Raw genomic sequence first — 19,087 nt, forward strand, 5'->3', positions numbered from 1 at the left:
CAAAAAGAATTGAAGTAATTAGTTCATTCCTTCTCACCCGGGTGTTTAGACATTTGGGCTATCTCATTTGGGACTGTAATGAATTAGAGAAACCTTTGGCAGTCTCTGGTCATAACACCCTGCAATTATCTCTGAATTTCAACAACAGCTCTCCATCCAGTCCTGACTGAAGTTAATCTGAGCACACTCGTTCAATCTCATTTGAATTATGTCTCTGCACACAACATAATCTCAACAGTAAGTGTTTCATGATTTGTCTTAGCATAAACACAGCCACAGGGAGTGTACAAACGATGCCAGGAGGCAGTGCTTGAGGGGAAAAATAATCAGTGAGTGGCAATGATTTAAATAGTAAATCTCCTCCTGTACCTCACCCCTCCCCCCATTCCTTCCAATTTCCTGCTTTTGGCCAATTGCAATACTGCACTTCAAGTACAAAGGTCAAGCCAGACCAGCGAGCAAGGAAAATCCTACAGTTGCTTGCAGCTTTTTAACCAGGTTCTGCACCGCTGTGCAACAAAGGAGTTGTGGGAGGGGGTTAGATTGCTTTCGAATTCGAAACCTTCTATGAACAAAGGGGCTGTTTCAACCAAAGGACCTTGTGTCAAGGAGAGTGATTGCTTTCAGTCACAGGGCACATTCCTATTGCCGGCTTCTCTTCCAGCTCCCTATTAGCTGCTGCCCAGCACCCTTGCTCTCCCTCACAATGCCAGCACTTCGGGCTCTGAAGGATGCCAAGCCGGTGTTGCTCGGGTCTGCTCTCCTGCTGGCTGGCAGCTACACCTTCTACCATTTGTGGAGACGCCACATGGTCTCACGAGGATCAGGGACACGGGAGAACATGTACGAAACACAGCGAGCTCTGAACAAATACCTCCTCTTCCACTTCGGGTCATCACAGGAACTGTCACTGTACATCAACGACCCAGTCGCTTTCCAGAATTTCCCGCAAAGATGTGCTCAGGAATGCATCAAGTACTTCACCCAACAGGTAACAGACACGGCTGGTGTTCAGCCTCTATTTAAATACATAGAGTTCCAGATGATTACTGAAAGGAATTAGGGCCTGGACAAAATCAGGATTGAGAGAGCAGAAAAGGAAAGACAGGGACAGTGGGTCAGACACTGTCCTTTCACACTCTGGGACTGACTGGGACAGTGGGTCAGACACTGTCCTTTCATACTCTGGGACTGACTGGGACAGTGGGTCAGACACTGTCCTTTCACTCTGGGACTGACTGGGAGAGCGGGCCAGACACTGTCCTTTTACATTCTGGGACTGACTGGGACAGTGGGTCAGACACTGTCCTTTCACACTCTGGGACTGGCTGGGACAGCAGGTCAGACACTGTCCTTTCACACTCTGGGACTGGCTGGAACGGTGGGTCAGACACTGACCTTTCACACTCTGGGAATGGCTGGGACAGCAGGTCAGACACTGTCCTTTCACACTCTGGGACTGACTGGAACAGTGGGTCAGACACTGTCCTTTCACACTCTGGGACTGGCTGGAACAGTGGGTCAGACACTGTCCTTTCACACTCTGGGACTGACTGGGACAGTGGGTCAGACACTGTCCTTTCACACTCTGGGACGGGGTGGGGCAGTGGGTCAGACTGAGAGATTCAACTACCAAATTCAGAAACTGGCAGAGTGTGGTTTGCACTTTCATTTTTGATTTAACAATCTAAATAAATAGTGAGAGAAATGGATATGGGTGTAAGTTTGCTCACTGAGCTGGAAGGTTTGTTTTTAGACATTTCGTCACCACATTGGTAACATTATCGGTTAACTTCTGGTGAAGCACTGGTATTATGGCCCACTTTTTATTAACGTGTTTAGGTTTCCTTGGGTTGGTGATGTTATTTCCTGTATGACATAATTTCTATTCCTTTTCTCACAGGAAAGGAAATGGGATCCAAGTCAATTTGTTTGTTGATAGAGTTCCAGTTAGAATGTCATGCTTCAAGGAATTCTTGCGGGTGTCTCTGTTTGGTTTATCCTAGGATGGATGTGTTGTCCCAATCGAAATGGTGTCCTTCCTTATCTGAATGTGAAGATACTCGTGAGAGATGGTCATGTCTTTTTGTGGCTAGTTGATGCTCATGTATCCTGGTGGTGAGTTTTCTGCCTGTTCGTCCAATGTAGTGTTTGTTACAGTTCTTGAGAGGTATTTTGAGAAATTTAGAGAAATTGAAATGTAATGTGACACAAAAATGTAGCAACTCTCCACACTGTACTGAGATACACAAGTCATGGAAGCTCTCGTCAAGTCCCAGCCGATGATGTAAGCCTATTTGATACTGCTGTTGTTGATGAAACTGACAGAAACAGTACAATCTCAGCACTCATCTTAATTCACATTAAATTAAGTTGGAAATGGTGTTTTAAAAAGACATGAACAAAAGAAAAGGAATTTTAAATTGACTTTCTCAGGAAATTTGCTGAAGTTAGTGAACAGGTGGAGAGCAATCGAGAGGTTTAATTATATTACATCCTGAAAGTGGAAGCAGTAAATAATAAGGGCCAGCAACAGTTTGGATAGTTTGGGAGCACTTTGCAGTCCATGAGAAATGGTACGTTTATATGAATCACTGGGTTGTGCCTCATTGTGTGCAGTGTTATCACCCCATTATCAAGAGGATATTAATTCCTCGGAGGACAGTTTCATTAAGATCGAACTGAGGAAGGTAAAGGAGAATTGTCAGAGATTTGGGCCCAGATTGGGACAGCAAAATGCAAATGTCTTTGTGGCTTTGCAAAAGATTTCCCAATTCATATATGATTTTAATCAGGACTTTTGTTTCTTTATACAAAGTTTCAAATGACAGTGCAGAGCCACAATAGAGTGTAGGAAGAGTGAATGCGGGAGGTGGGGGTGATGGAATATTCCTGTTTCCCAGCAGCCTAGCTCCCAACATCATTGCAAACTCATCGAAACATTGATGCTCATTCCTCCCACCCCTCAATCCTCCGACCCCTCAAGTCCCACACCTCCACCCAATGCCTTCAATCCTCGATTTTCTCATCGATCCGCGTGACCCCCATCTTTATCGCCCATTGTCACTCACTCTTTATACACTACATACAATTTGCAACGGGAATTATTCCAAATGCAGATGCAAGAATTTGGACAATATAATAAAAATCAGTCAAGAGTCTGCTTTTGATATTGCTAAGGCCTTTAACCTATGGAAACAAATAACTAAAAACATTTCAAAGGTGAATATATTGTTGTAATCTTAAAAACCTATCCACTATTCCCCTGAACACTTACATCAACAGTGTTGTGCACTCTAGAAGCTTTTAGAACTCAGCCAAAGATTAACAATAGGCACAAGTACCAAAACAGTCACTTACAACTCTGTAGTCTGATACTAAAAGAACAGATGGTGTCTCCTCCATTTCATTGCCTTCCATCAATGAACAGGAGAAGGTGTTTAGATTTTTATCATCTTTCAAAAGCAGTGTATGTTCTTTCCACACTCAAAACTCTCTGTCCACATAAATGCAGGTACCAAAGATGATATGGATTGCTTACCAACATATTTTCTACATTTTTAAAGGCATGGTAGCATTTTCTCTGGTCTAAAATGTACTCTCATGCATATCAACACTTACATAGTGGTGATCATTGTTGAGACAATGTACCATTGCAGGACAGTGACAAAAACATGAGGAGCACGGTTAGGGTGAATAGCCAGATCTTTTTCCCAGGATGCAGGAGTCGAAAACGAGAAGGCATAGGTTTAAGGTGAGAGGAGAAAGATTTAAAAGGGACCTTACAGGCAGCAATGGATGGTGTGTGAATGGAATGAGCTGACAGAGGAAGTGGTGGAGCCTGGTATAATTACAACATTAAGTTTGGGCCAAATGCTGGCAAATGGGACTAGACTCACAATAAAGTCAACGACAATAGCAAGAAGTAAGGAAGCCAGAGAAAAAATGATTTTCGAGCCAAACCAAAACAAAATTCAGTGTTCACACATTAATTTCCACCTACATTGAAAGGGTAAATCCAACCCCTGGTTTATTTACTGCGGAGCTGAAAATATTAAAAGTAGACCTGACTGGGGTTTTAAAAAAATAAATTACAGAATGAGTAAGAAAAAGTCTATGTTCTCTGCTTTAGGAGTCGGTGAGGAGGAGCTGCCAATTTAAGGTTGGCTTTGAGAGTGAAGAGCGATATCAGGAGAACATTTTAGGCAGAATTTGTTGGAGCATGGGATGAACAGGTTGAGACAGAGACTATTGCTTGGGTCAAAATAAGTAAATATTTCAAGCACTGGGATATGAGGAGAGAACAAGGATTAGTTTGACATTTTTAAATTCTTTCATTGGATGTGACTATCGCTGGCCAGGCCAATTTTTGTCACCCATCCCCAATTGCCCTTGACCTGAATGGAACGCAAGGCCATCTTAGAGGGATGTTCAAAATCAAGCACATTTGCTGTGGGTCTGGAGTCACATGTGGACCAGACCAGGTAAGGCTGGCAGATTTCCTTTATCAAAGGGTAGTGAACAAGATGGGTTTTTGCATCATTGATGACTGCTCCATCATCAACATTACTGAGTCTACCTTTATTTTCCAGATTTATTTATCGAATTTAAATTCCACCAGCTGCTGTGTTGGTGACGTTGATGATCCCAGAGTATCGTCTGCGTTTCTGGATCACTAGTCCAGTGACATTGCAACAGCTTTGCCTCTGTTGATCGCTTTATTGATGGGTTGGCAAAGACACAGTGGGCTGCTAGATCATCTTGTATGTTATAAACATTCTTTTTGTATGTGATGAATGCCTACAGCATTTCTTCATACACAGCACAGTACAATGGGTATACAGTAGAATTGGTACACATTGCAGTGGGTGGCACAGTTCGATGGTGGCAGCTGTACCATATGTTGCACTCCGAAGGAATTTATTTTTTATTATTAATCAAATGTACATCCTGCTGCAGGGGAGGGGGCTGCGTGGGATGCTGGGTTTTCACACACATTCCTTCCTCAGTTTGCACTTGACCTCTGCTTGGGCTTGTCAGAGACACTCGAGATGGTTGGCACCTTCTTCTCCAGTTTGGGTAATTTCACCCAAGGTATTCCCATGTTGTATTTTGTAGGGACACCATTTCTCTAGCCTCCTGCTAATACCTTGCGGTGAGGAACTCAGGGTGGGATAAAGAAAATGGCAGGTCTCTCTTTCTTTCTGAGCAGTGATCATTGTTGTCCATCCCCAATTGCTGATCCTGCGCACGGTGCTACCATTTCAAGTCTAACCTGTCCATTCACCCTTGCTAGACTGGCATTCCCTGCAGAGCTCTGGACATCGGTTGTGCTGTGGGGAAGGCCTCGTTTGAGATGGCACGGGTATTTCAGGAGGTGGTGGGCATCGACGACAGCCTTTCGTTTGTGACTGCTTGCAACCAACTGAAAGAGAAAGGCCAACTCCCTTACTGTGCTCTGACTGAAGGAGACCTGGGCACCCAGCACACAGCTGTTGTACCAACAGACATTGTAAGTACTAAGTTAAGTCATCCCTAATTTCCTAGATCTGGTATTTTACACCTCAGCATTGATTCACTCTCCCTTGTATCTCTTTTGCTGTATTGCTATTGTTCCAGTCTGCTTGCCCACTGTCCTTCAGTGATTTCAATCGTATTTCTCCCCCTCTATGTTTCCTGTCAGCCGCTAGCACCAATTTAGCATTCCAGACGGCTGTCTCTCCCTGAAGTCCTCCAAGCCTGAGTTCTTTCCTTGAACATCCATTGAATTAATTGGGGTGGGGAGGTGGGAATACTGTGAGCAGCTTCACGTTGCTCCTGACCAATCCTCGATGGGTGTCCCCATGGCCCATGCTCCCACCCTCCCCAGAGAATCAGACCCAGGGCAATTTTACTTTCCCTCCAGCCCTGGTGTGGACTACCTGGACCATTTGGTACCAATACCCAGCCATACAGAACAACATCTGGAACTTGGCTAGTGGAGGAACTCCCCAGTGCCAGATAAAGTCAAGATTTAAACCCAGCTCCTTACCCATCATGATAGAACATAGAACATAGAACAATCCAGCACAGAATAGGCCCTTCGGCCCACGATGTTGTGCCAAACATTTGTCCTAGCTTAAGCACCCATCCATGTACCTATCCAATTGCCGCTTAAAGGTCACCAAAGATTCTGACTCTACCACTCCCACAGGCAGCGCATTCCATGCCCCCACCACTCTCTGGGTAAAGAACCCACCCCTGACATCTCCCCTATACCTTCCACCCTTCACCTTAAATTTATGTCCCCTTGTAACACTCTGTTGTACCCGGGGAAAAAGTTTCTGTCTACTCTATCGATTCCTCTGATCATCTTATAAACCTCTATCAAGTCACCCCTCATCCTTCACCGTTCCAACGAGAAAAGGCCTAGCACTCTCAACCTATCCTCGTACGACCTATTCTCCATTCCAGGCAACATCCTGGTAAATCTTCTCTGCACCCTCTCCAAAGCTTCCACATCTTTCCTAAAGTGAGGCGACCAGAACTGCACACAGTACTCCAAATGTGGCCTAACCAAAGTCCTGTACAGTTGCAACATCACTTCACGACTCTTGAATTCAATCCCTCTGCTAATGAACGCTAATACACCATAGGCCTTCTTACAAGCTCTATCCACCTGAGTGGCAACTTTCAAAGATCTATGAACATAGACCCCAAGATCCCTCTGTTCCTCCACCTCACTAAGAACCCTACTGTTAACCCTGTATTCTGCATTCTTATTTGTCTTTCCAAAATGGACAACCTCACACTTGGCAGGATTGAACTCCATCTGCCACTCCTCAGCCCAGCTCTGCATCATAACTAAGTCCCTTTGCAGCTGACAACAGCCCTCCTCACTATCTACAACTCCACCAATCTTCGTATCATATGCAAATTTACTGACCCACCCTTCGACTCCCTCATCCAAGTCATTAATAAAAATGACAAACAGCAGAGGACCCAGAACTGATCCCTGCGGAACTCCACTTGTAACTGGGGTCCAGGCTGAATATTTACCATCTACCACCACTCTGACTTCGACCGGTTAGCCAGTTTTCTATCCAATTGGCCAAATGATGCTGCAAATGAGTGGGTAGTCTGGATCAACACTTTTCAAGGTCATGAGAAAAGTAATACAATCATTAAAACATGGGAGATGGCCAACGATTGCACTGAATGAAGTCAGTGTTCACATGCGAAGCTTGCAAAATGTTCAAAAGAGCCTGTATTCTATCACTCAGACAAATAGTTTATTTCCTTCTCCTCAACAGCAAAGAATCAAAGTCTATTTCAGTCCATAGATTGGCACAACCAAAATCTGCCTGCAAAATAAGGACTGTGAAGTAACAGGGTCCTAACTCATTAATAACAAAAAGTCGGAGATCAGGGCTGCCATTTAAACACTGCATCAGGTGAGTTATGGCACTGTCTCCTCTGAAGGCCTTGAGTTAAACCAGCTCAGAGTGGGAGGAATTATTCCAATTGTGTTGTAGTAAGCCTCCAGAGCTGTAGTTGCATGATGTTCCAGCATGGAGGGGGTTTTAATGTGTTGCTGTGCCTGTCATGGACAGGGTATAGTAGGGATGTTTCTTGCTGTTCTCAATCCCCAAACAGAAACAAACCCCTCTCCCAGCACTGATGTCTCTGATCCTCAGCATTATGGCAGTTCCTTCAAGTTGGCTCACTTTGTGCTTCTGTTCCATTCTTTAGGATCGGACTCGGTGTTTCTTCAGGCAGGGCGATGCCTGCAATCTACCCTCAGATCTCGGATCTTTCGGCTGTGTTCTGGCAGGCAACCTGATCTGTCGTCGACCTGACCCCTTTGCGTTCTTCCACAGACTCCCACAGCTAGTGGCCCCTGGAGGAATTCTTGTCATTACATCACCGTACACCTGGCTTGAGGAATTCACCCCAAAGGTAAAACGATCAGCAGGTGTCCTATCAACCCAGAATATTTCTGTGTGTTATGATCAAATGTCGAGGGAAATATGTCAGGGGTACATTTATTGAATTGATTACCGCAAGAAGAATTGCTGCTTGTGTAGGAATGAAATATCGATTTGTTCCTCCTATCCCCAGTCCTTAAATAAAGTATTGGTCGTCCTACCATTGAGCCACATTTGAGATCACATAGAGCCTGAGTTACATCTAGGTGTATACTTCAGGAACAGAGACGGAGGGAGCTAGATCTGCATACACATCTCTAATAGAAAGTGAGAGAGCTGTGCCTGTGTACAAATCTCTAATAGAGACTGAAGTTAGATACAGCATACACATCTCTAACAGAGGCTGAGGGAGTTAGATCGAGGGTATACATCTCGAATAGAGACTGAGGGAGCTAGATCGAGTGTATACATCTCTAAAAGAGATTCAAGGAGCTGGATTGAGCGTATACATCTCTAACAGAGACTAAAGGAGTTAGATTGACTGTGTTCATCTCTAATACAGACTGAAGGAGTGAGATCGAGTTTATACATCTCTAATTCCTCTAATAGAAATCCAATTGGGAAGTCAGGAGGAGCGTCATTATTCATAGATTGATGAGAACCCCATCACACGGGGAATAGTTTCAATGGATCATACAGGTACATTTACGGGGAAGTTAGTGAATTAAATGAGGGAGAAGGGGATAGTTACAATGATAGATTTTAATATGTGAATATTGGGTGAGCGGGGGTTTGATTGAAACATAAACAGCAGCAAGAACTGATGGTGCCCAATGTGTCATATATCCACTATCATCCAGTGTGTGAGTGTGAGTGTGAGTGTGAGTGAGAGTGAGAGTGAGAGTGAGAGAGAGAGAGAGAGAACGTTAAACTGAGTGATATCTCTGTATTTAAAGAGTTTTAGAAAAGATCCTCAAACTTCAGCTGACCACTAACAGCTTAATAGTAACCAAGCCCAAAGATTCACAAAGAAACTGCTGAATTATCCCATTGGAGCATCTAGGAATCCTTTTGGTGTTTCAGCATTGTTACCTGAGCCACATCTTCCTGTTGTCCTGCAGCTAATACTGAAGGCATTCAGCAGAATTATTAGCCTAGTTCTAAAGAGCACTTAACTCACCAGAGAGAGCGAGGCAGAAGGCAATGCTAGAACTTAGCAGTGCTATCTGTAATTTAGTGCAGCATTCCTATTAAAGGACCAGTTCCCCATACACAACATTGTGTAAACTACAAGAGGGATTATTCTCTCTTACCAGAGAGCTGCAGAAGCTGAGATACTGCATATAACCAGGATAGACAGGTTCTTGAACTGCTGGGTCATCAAAGATTATGGACAAAGCTAAAAGTCACACAACATTAGCCTACAGTCCAACTGTTGGATTATAACCTGGTGGTGTGTGATTTTTAACTTTTTCCACCCCAGTACAACACCGGCACCTCCACATCAAAGATTATGGAGAACAGGCAGAAAAGTGAAGCTGTGGTCAAGCTCCGACAAACCCTCATTTTATTGCAGGCTCAATGGGCCATATGTTGGGGAGGCAATGGCCTGGTGGTATTATTGCTGGACTGTTAATCCAGAGACCCAGGTTATGTTCTCGGGACCCAGGTTCAAATCCCATCATGGCAGACGGTGGAATTAAAGATCAACTGATGATCATGAACCCATTGTTGATTGTTGGGGGAAAGCCCATCTTGGTTCATTAATGTCCTTCAGGGAAGAATACTTCTGTGCTTACCTGGTCTGGCCTACATGTAGCTCACAGCAAGATGGTTGACTCTTGACTGCCCTCAACTAGGAATGGATAATAAATGTCGGCCTAGACAGCGATGTCCATCTCCCATAAATGAATAAAACAAAGCACTTACTCCTGCTTTTATTTTATCAATTTTTAAGATGCTCAGGGCTACCAACCAGGTGTGAACTCGTGGCTATTACATAATACAAGTGGGAATAGCTCATAGTGTGAATGGGTGAATGATTCTAGCGCGTGGGTAACTCTCATTTCACTCCCTTTCTTTTCTATGTTTTACGCAGTCCCGGTGGTTGGGTGGGTACAAGGATGTCTCTGGCAATGAGGTGCGAGGCTTTGATACGATGAAGCGAGACTTCTCTCCACACTTCGAACTACTTGCAGAGAAGAACGATCCTATCGTGATCAGGGAGACAGCACACAAGCACCAGTGGACAGTGGCTCACATGACTATATGGAGAAGGGGAACTTTCTAGAATTCAACAGCCTTCATCGTTCATGTAGGCAAAATAGTTTGGCTGGCAAAACAGTTAGGATATGGAAAATCATCAGTTTTTAAATGTTAACAAGGCAAAGACTGATATAAAAGTGACATTTGTGCAGACCAATAAAATAGGTCCAGTGACCAACCAGGAACTATTGAGGGAAGGACCCTCTGGCTCAGTTCAGCCATCTGTGACCAATTTATGACCCAGTCCCTCAACATTCAATGTTCCCCTTTGTTCCCTTGGCACCATTTCCTCTCACTAATGCCAACCAACATTTTGAAGGAACCAGTGCTGGTGCTCCTGAATGACATCCTGCAAAGATGCATCACAAGTGGAGCGGTAGGATTCATTTACTTGAAATGACTTTGCCTTCTTTTTGAAGAGAACATTCTATACTTAGAGCAGAATATCCACTATTGATGTTTCAGTTCGGTTTTGCTGTAATTTGAATGACTGTTTTCAGAAATTGGTTACTACCCCACTCTTGTAGTTCCTTCTTTTACCATCATGGTACTTCTATGGATCAATAAATGTTTCACTCAGCCAATCTCCTTTGTCCTTCTTCAACTAACCATTAAGTAAGGAATGGAAATTGTACAATTTGAGATTCAGCTTCAAATATGTTATCCCACGTGAGGATACAGAATCTCTTAATCAGTCATTGGATTGACATCCCATGACTGGGTGGCTCTGCCATTATTATTTCATGGCACCAGGTTCCAAACATTAGTAAGTCACTGGCTACATACGCAGAGCAGCACCAGACAAAGCCTACACAATATCACGCACCCAACCAAAACAGTAACATGCAAGTCACAAGAGGTAGTGATCAAACTTCTCACACTCTGGTCATAAACTCTAATCATAAACCATGTTCTGCTCACCAAGGAACACGATTGGGCTTTAAGCATTGAAATCGGGACAGAGAACAGCAACACAACAGATCCCACAAATCTGGGGGCTGAGTTATGAGGCAAGACTTGATAAACCTGAGCTAATAGGCCTGGAAAGAAAGCACCCAACAGCTAATCTGAATGTGTACTAGATTATTAAAGTCAAGAGACCGGTTCCTCCAGACTCCATGAAACTGTGGCATCATTACTCAGAGACATAGTTCAAGATGCAGAAGGGTATAATAGGAAAACTACCAAGAAATTCTTCACACAGATGTTCAATCTATGTTCCAGTCAGAACAGGGGAACCTCAGGAATCATTCAAAAAAACAACAGAATATATAACATAACACAATAGAGCGCAGGACAGGACCTTCGGCCCTCGATGTTACACCGACCTGTGAAACCAATCTAAAGCCCATCTAACCGACACTATTCCATTTTTGTCCATATGTCTAACCAATGTCCATTTAAATGCCCTTAAGGTTGGCAGGACTACTACTGTTGCAGGCAGCGCATTCCATTCCCCAGCTACTCTCTTCGTAAAGAAGCTACCTCTGACATCTCTCCTATATCACCCCTTCAGTTTAAAGCTGTGTCACCTCGTGCTAGCCATCAGCATCTGAGGAAAATGGCTCTCACTGTCCACCCTATCTAACCCTCTGATTATCTTATATGTCTCAAGTCACCTCCCAACCTTCTTCTCTCCAACGAAAACAGATATAAAACTAAGGCAACTGAATGGAGTTGATAAACCAACTACACTCAGAATGAATAGAACCGCAAGCTCAAATGGTGAATGGCCTACTCCTGTTCCTTTGGAACAAAGAGGAGGAGGAAAGGTTGCAGCTGTGGAATGTTCCGTGGGAGTAAGTGATTAAATGATGAAAATGTCAGTACTTAAAAATAGGTGAGGTAAGACATGGATGAGAATCTCTGCCTGAGTGGAGTTGATGCTCACTTAGACTGGCTCAAGTGAATACCCGGGTTCCGTATTTCTATACAACTTACTACATGCAGTACAGTAGTCCCTCGTACTCGTGAGGCTACATTCCAGGACCTACCACGAAAGCCTGAAACAACAGATAGGAGTAAACCCATTCATTACGATTGGAAACGTTTGTTCCCAGTAGCCTCCTGGTCACCAGTTCCCTCTAATATGTTTGGGGCGTCGTAATTGGCGGGTAGCTGAAACCGTGGAAAATGATTCCATGGATGTGGGGGTCACCCTGTGTACAAGACAATGGCAGATTGGGAATATGCATTGGAAAGAAAATCAGATATCAGTGCAGCAGTGAGCGTATGGGAATGTCTAACTGATATCAGGCCACATGGGAGCAGAATTAGATCATTCAATGAGATCATGGATGATCTGAGAATCCTCAACTCCACTTTCCTGCCTTACCTCCATAACGCTCTATTCCCTTACTGACTGAAAATCTGTCTTTCTCAGCCTTGAATATAATTAATGACCCAGCATCAACAACCCCATTCCACATGTTCACTACTCTCTGAGAGAAGGCATTCCTCCTCATTTCTGTCCGAACTGAATGACACCTTATTCTAACACTGCCCTCTGGTCCTGGACTGTCACACAAGGGGAAAAAAACTCCCAGCATCTCTCCTGTCAACTCTTCGAATAATCTTCAATAAAAACTGAAAGAATTGCAGATGCTGGAAATCAGAAACCAAAACAGAAGTTGCTGGAAAAGCTCAGAACGTGTAGCTGCACCCACGGAGAGAAAGCGGAGTTAATGTTTAGGGTTCAGTGACCCTTCCTCAGAAATGGATTTAGTCCTGAGGAAGGGTCACTGGACCTGAAACGTTAACTCTGATTTCTCTCCACAGAAGCTGTCAGACCTGCTGAGCTTTTCCAGCAACTTCTGTATTTACCCCTAATAATCTTGAATGTTTAAATGAGGTCTCCTCTCATTCTTCCAATCTCAAATGAGTACAGGCCTAACCAACTCAATCTCCCCTCCTTAGAAAATCCTTCCATACCCAGTATCAATCTCTGGAGTCCCTCCATGCTTGTGTATTTTTTTCTGAGAGAAGGGACACAGTATTCCAGATATGGTCTAACTCGGGCTTTGCAGAGTTTTAGTGTTGATAAAGTGTGGCGCTGGAAAAGGCACAGCTGGTCAAGCAACATCCAAGGAGCAACAAAGTCAATGTTTCAGGCAATTCCCTTCTTTTAGCGTGACATCTCTATTTTAAATGACATTCCCTTTGAAATGCTCCATTTGTCGTCTCTATTAACTGAATTAGATCCTCGATTTTTGTAATTGGTGTCGAACAACTCCCAAACCCCCCTGTTTTGTAAATTGCTGCTGTCTTTCCTCATTTAAATAATAATCAATACTTTTATTCTTCTTGCCAAAGTGCATAGCCTTACATTATTTGATATTCTAAAAAAATACTTGTGGTATGGGGTGAGGGGGTGAACGATAGTTTTCAAAGCGTACATTCCACTCCCACAGTTTGAAGAATGTAACTCAACTGCAATATGAAAATGTAGGCATGCAATAGGTTTACTACTCCAGTCATAACTTGGTCAATAGTCGGCAAAGCAACACAATCAATTCAAACTGGTTTTCAGCATGGAATGGACTGATGAAGAGTCACCGAACTCGAAATGTTGACCCTGTTTTCTCACCACAGATGCTGCCAGGCCTGCTGGGTTTTTCCAGCAAGCTTCAGATCTCCAGCATCCACAGTCCTTTGCTTCATTTTAGTGTTCGAATTGGTTCTGTTCTTCCCAGCACCACAAAGATTTAACTATTCAAATGCTCGTTGAATTTTGTACAGCTGCCTTTCTCTCTCACGATGTTTATCCCATCCACTATCTCACATTCCTCCTCCTTGGCTACAAGGTCTGCATCGTGACTTTTTTGTGAGAACAGGTGCAAAATATATATTAAGAACAATACCCACGTTTTCCACCTCCTCACACAGGTTATCGTTTCTATCCTTAATTGGTCTGCCCCTTGCCTTAATTATCCTTTCAGTCTTGATGTATTTATAAACATGGATTTCCTTGATATTATTTGCCAATAGTTTTCAAGTCCTCTCTTTGCTTTCCCAATTTTCTTTTCAATATCAACCCTGCACTTTTAGATTCCTCCAGGCTTTGTCTGGTATTGAACTCTTGTATAAAGCTTTCTTTTTCAACATTTTCTCTCCTGCCCTTATCCTCTGGGTGGAGCTAGATTTAGAATTGTAGATATTAGCTTGCTCTGATCATCGAATCCCTAAAGCATGAAAGCATATCATTTGACCCACTGAGTCCACCCCGGCCCCTCCAAAGAGTATCTCAGCCAAACCACCTCATCCCTGCATTTCCTATGGCCAATCCACCTAAAATGCACGTCTTTGTACTGTGGGAAGAAACTGAAGCGCTCAGAGGAAACCCACACAGACCTGGGGAGAATGTGCAATCTTCAAACAGACAGTCGCCCGAAGCTAGAATCGAACCTGGGTCTCTGGCACTGTGAGGCAGCAGTGCTAACCACTGAGCCACCCCTGAAGTCGCAACATGTTTCTTTGTGGGAATATTTTTGAACTGTACCCAACCTCCACCACTATTCTGACTGATTTATCTTTGAGTGACTGTTTCATCAAATCACTTGTTGGCTTTTCCCTTCCAAACTGGGATGCAGGAGTCGGGATTAAGATCGAGGATGTAAAAGTCACACTCACGGACCTCTCCCTGGGATTTTCACGGAAGTGCCCCTTTGTGACATGGAGACATGCTGCTGATCTGATTCAGGACTAAGGGAGGGCTCTTGACATTGTCAACCAGGGGCTTCCCAGTTTGAGAGGAGCAGCTGATCAAAAACTGAAAAGATGTGGCAACATGGGAAGAGCTGCCTCAGGGAATCTTTGAAAAGGACACCAGTAAGAAACCAGATGCAGGTGTGTTACCATTGGTAGGGTGGGCTGGGAACTCCCGGCAGGCTGGGGTTTGGCTGCAGCCAGGCTCAGGCAGGAGAGAGGGCCTTCTGGCCTACAAGGAACTCTAGGCCCCAATGCCTTGCTGTTGGATCTCCACAGCGAGAGCTTGGAAAATCCCGGTCAGCATCCTCTGATTGAAGCTAGCAAGGCTTATTTGCTAGGAGAGAAAAAGTAAGGACTGCAGATGCTGGAGAGTTAGGGTCGAAAAGGGTGGCACTGGAAAAGCACAGCGGGTCAAGCAGTGTCCAAGGAGCAGGAGAGTCGACGTTTCGGGCATAAGCCCTTCATCACAAATTATGCTCGAAACATCGACTCTACTGCTCCTCGGAGGCTGCCTGACTGGCTGTGCTTTTCCAGCACCACACTTTTTGAGAAGGCAGCTAGCCCTGCCGGCACTGAAACATGACTCAGCCAAAATGGCTGGCTTCAGGAATGGCGCTGGATGATTAGCCTGCAGGCCAGTACCAGGGTTTCAGTGCCCCGTGTGCCTGCAGACCCAACGCCAGCTCCACCCAAATTCCTGCCTCACGTCTCAGTGTGGTGAAACTGAACTCCCACAACAATTTCACTGCACTATGATCAATACCACTTAAATATTTTCCTACTAACACCCTTTGAAACTTCCCAGAGTTATTCCCAAAAGCTAAGCACAGAACCCCTTTCTGTTGTTGGGCTTGCCACATGCTTGCTTAAAATAAATGTCCTCCTGAAGGTATTTTAAGAATTCTGCTTCTTATACACCTTTAACACTGATTTTTATCTGAGGTAATATTTTGGTAGTTGAAATGGCTTCCTATCACTGCCATTTCATTTCAAACTTCTTAACAATTGGAATTATATATTTGCTCTTCTCTCACTCTACACAAGGAGTTGGGGGTAGGTAATAGAGCTGTGTGGTTGGTCCTTTTCGTTTCTCCATCCAACCCAATTATTTCATTTGATGATCCTTCTAACATACCATTCCTCAGGTGAGAAAAGACTTTTTAACCCAGTGAGTAATGTTTGGAATGCATCGCCTGGAAGTCTGGTCAAGGAAGTTTCAATTTGGACATTCAAATGGGCATTGGATGGTTATTTAAATAGAAGCAGCCTGCAGAGTTACAGGAAAAAGGCATGAGATCGGCACTGAGTTAAAATGCTCAGAGCCAGTGCAGAAACAATGGGCCAAGTGGCCTCCTTCTGCACTATAACAATTCTATAATTCATCAAAATTGTGGCTGCTTCGTTAAGCAATAATGTAATCCTCACCTTTTTTAAAATCTAATTCTCTATCCTTTTTGAAACTAGAAATACTGATCTCCATTTTCCTTTAAGCTACATTTCAGCAACACCTACATTATCATCCTTTCAGGCTGTGCCCTTAGCTCATCTATCATATTCACTTGACTTGCTCATTGAAGTACATACATTGAACCATGGAACAACTCCTTTGTTATCTATCTTCTTTCTTTTGATTTCTTGACACTCCCTATATTTCTTTGCTAATTTTCTGCCTTCTATTTTCACCTTTACATATTCTCAAACATTTGCAGATTCCTTTGCCGTCTGCTAAATTAATTCGAACTCTCTTCAACTGCAGCAGCAAGGTTACCTGCCAAAATGTCAATCTGTCTCCTGCTCCAAAGGCCTAGCAATCTAAAGTGCACCATCTCTCTAACTATTCATTCAGTTGTTCTATTTTTCAGTGCCTATACTTATTAGTGGAGTATATTGAGAATGGATACAATAATGAGATGGCAATGTAACAGTGATATTGGCAGTTGTGTGCAAGAGACTGTGCAGAATGGATGGAATAATCTGTACTGGTGAAAGATGTACTTACAGAGAACATTAGTCACTCCTGCTCAGGCTTAACTATTATGGGCTTTGAACAAGCAAGAAGTAACAAGGAGACCCATCTCTCCAACATGCAGAATAAAACCCCAAGCCTCATGAAGCCAATTAGCATCAGCACTTAAAAGTAATCCAGATTGGTAGTTTACAAGGTTTATTTATTAATCCTACACCGCCCTCACTTTTCTTCCAATCCTGTAACAAGCAAATCCCCACCTGTAATCTGCTGATGACTTTTCATTTGTTAAAACACAAGCTGCACCAGTGTAGTGTATTTCGAGGGTAAACGCACCACAGGCACCAGGTTGAGCTGTACAGAGCAGGTAATTAATTTGTTCCTGCTCTGTGTTCAATGGGCTGATCTCACCCAGAGAAGCAACAAGAGATATTTATCTCACACCTTTAACTTCATAAAACACCCCAAGGCACTTCACAAGAGGCATTCTGAAGCAAAACTGGGTCAACATAAGACACGATAAAGGCAAGTGGCCAAAAGCTTCATCAAACAGATTAGAAAGAGTGTGGTGGAGGAGTAAAGAGAGGAAGGGACAATGTGAGCATTATGGAGGGAAATCCAAAGTTCAGGTCCTAGACAGCTGAAGAAAAGGTCACATATTGCGGAGCAATTAAAATCGGGGAGGCCAAAATTAGGTGGAATGTTGCGATGTTGGAGGTTGTGGGGCTACAGGGGATTACAGCAATAGGGAGCGACAAGCATATGGAGGGGCACAGAAAAAAAGCATGAGGACTTTAAAATTGAGGTGTTGCTTTACTGGGAGACAATATAAGTCATTTATCACAAATTGATACGGATTTGCTTCAAATGAAGACACAGGGAATTAGTATTTTCAAGGACCACACATTTACAGATGGTCAACAGTGGGAATCAGTCAAAATTGCATTGGAAGTTAGTTCTAGAAGTTACAAAAGTATTGATGAGGGAATCAGTTGCAGATGAGCTGAGGCAGTGGTAAGGTCAGACAATGTGACAGAAATGCAAGTGGGTGGTCGGAGTGAGATGTTTTTGTTCTTTGCATGTGGACTGGAGAAGACAAGGTGGAATACAATCAGCTAAAGGACTTGCTTCTAATCCCTGCTCGGAAACGTCTGATGGAATATTTGACAAATGCTGACATGAGGTTCTGCCTCAGCCATAACTGAATCAATTATTGATATCATGGCTTCGATGTTAGTGATAGCCACTGGTCAGAGATGATACACAACTTGTAAAGGTCTACCTGGTGAGAGCTGAGATAACGTAGAGGAAAGTTTTGAAGCCAACGCCTGCTCACAAGGCACACTCATGGAAGTGACTGCACTGGGTATTTTGGTACTTCTGGGGCATTTAGTTTACATGCTTGTAGAATTGGAACCAATTTTATTGGATATTTTTCAGATACTGCTCATTATAAAATGTTATGGGCAATCTTTACAACTAATAGAGTCATAGAGTAAGCAGACAGCATTGAAACAAGCCCTTCAGCCTAAACTGATCCATCCTTACCATGGTAACTACTCATCTAGTTTCAGCTGCCCGCATTGGTCGATACCGCTCTGAACCCTTCCCATCATTTTTTTTAATGTTTCTTAAATATTGCTATTGTACCTGCCTCAACCACTTTCTCTGACAGTCCATTCCATATACTCACCACTCTCTACATAAACAAGTTGCCCCTCGGGCCCTTCTTAAATCTTTCCCCTCTCACCTAAAACCTATGCCCTCTTATTTTCAATTCCCCATCCCTGGGAAAAAGACTATCTGTATTCATGTTAGCTATGCTCTTCATGATTTTATACACCTTAATAAGATCACCCCTCATTCTTTTATGTTCCAAGGAATAAAGTCGTGTCCTGGCCAACCTCTCCCTATAGCTCAGGCCTACTAGTCCTGACAAGAGCCTCATAAATCTTCTTTGCATTCTTTCCAGTTTAACTGTGTCTTTCCTGTAACAGGCTGACCAAAACTGCACACAATATTCCAAGTGCGGCCTCATCAACTACTTATACAACTGTAACATAACCTCCCAACTCCTTTACTCAATGCCTCGACTGATGAAGACTAGCATGCTAAATGCCTTCTTCACCACCCTGTCTACCTGTGACGCTGCTTTCAATGAACTATGTGCTTGTACTCCTATGTCCGTCCGTTCCACAACACTCCTCAGGACCTTAGGATTTAATAGATTTAACCTGTTTGG

The 19,087-nt window shown here is 43.5% G+C and overlaps 2 protein-coding genes across 23 annotated transcripts in view; one reads left to right on the forward strand and one right to left on the reverse strand.

Moving 5' to 3' along the window:
* kif1aa (kinesin family member 1Aa) overlaps positions 1-19,087 on the reverse strand; it is a 374,456-nt gene that overhangs the window by 274,297 nt on the left and 81,072 nt on the right. The gene's annotated exons all lie outside the window — the stretch shown is intronic.
* LOC148148355 (uncharacterized) lies at positions 625-10,756 on the forward strand. Its single transcript, XM_087993817.1, has 4 exons — positions 625-991; positions 5,297-5,512; positions 7,732-7,938; positions 10,006-10,756. Exons 1-4 carry the CDS (start codon positions 707-709, stop codon positions 10,195-10,197), a joined length of 900 nt encoding a protein of 299 aa, XP_087849943.1. The 5' UTR covers positions 625-706; the 3' UTR covers positions 10,198-10,756.

The sequence above is a fragment of the Chiloscyllium plagiosum genome, unplaced genomic scaffold, assembly GCF_037043375.1.
Source record: "Chiloscyllium plagiosum isolate Xiang-an unplaced genomic scaffold, Cpla_swu_hap1 HiC_scaffold_13, whole genome shotgun sequence".
NCBI lineage: Eukaryota > Metazoa > Chordata > Chondrichthyes > Orectolobiformes > Hemiscylliidae > Chiloscyllium > Chiloscyllium plagiosum.

Excerpts from the sequence above, each read along its gene's own strand:
- LOC148148355 (XM_087993817.1), top strand. The coding sequence starts at position 707 with ATGCCAGCACTTCGGGCTCTGAAGGATGCCAAGCCGGTGTTGCTCGGG. Across the intron at positions 5,513-7,731 it reads CTGTTGTACCAACAGACATT|GATCGGACTCGGTGTTTCTT; the intron begins GTAAGTACTAAG and ends TCCATTCTTTAG. Across the intron at positions 7,939-10,005 it reads TTGAGGAATTCACCCCAAAG|TCCCGGTGGTTGGGTGGGTA; the intron begins GTAAAACGATCA and ends TGTTTTACGCAG.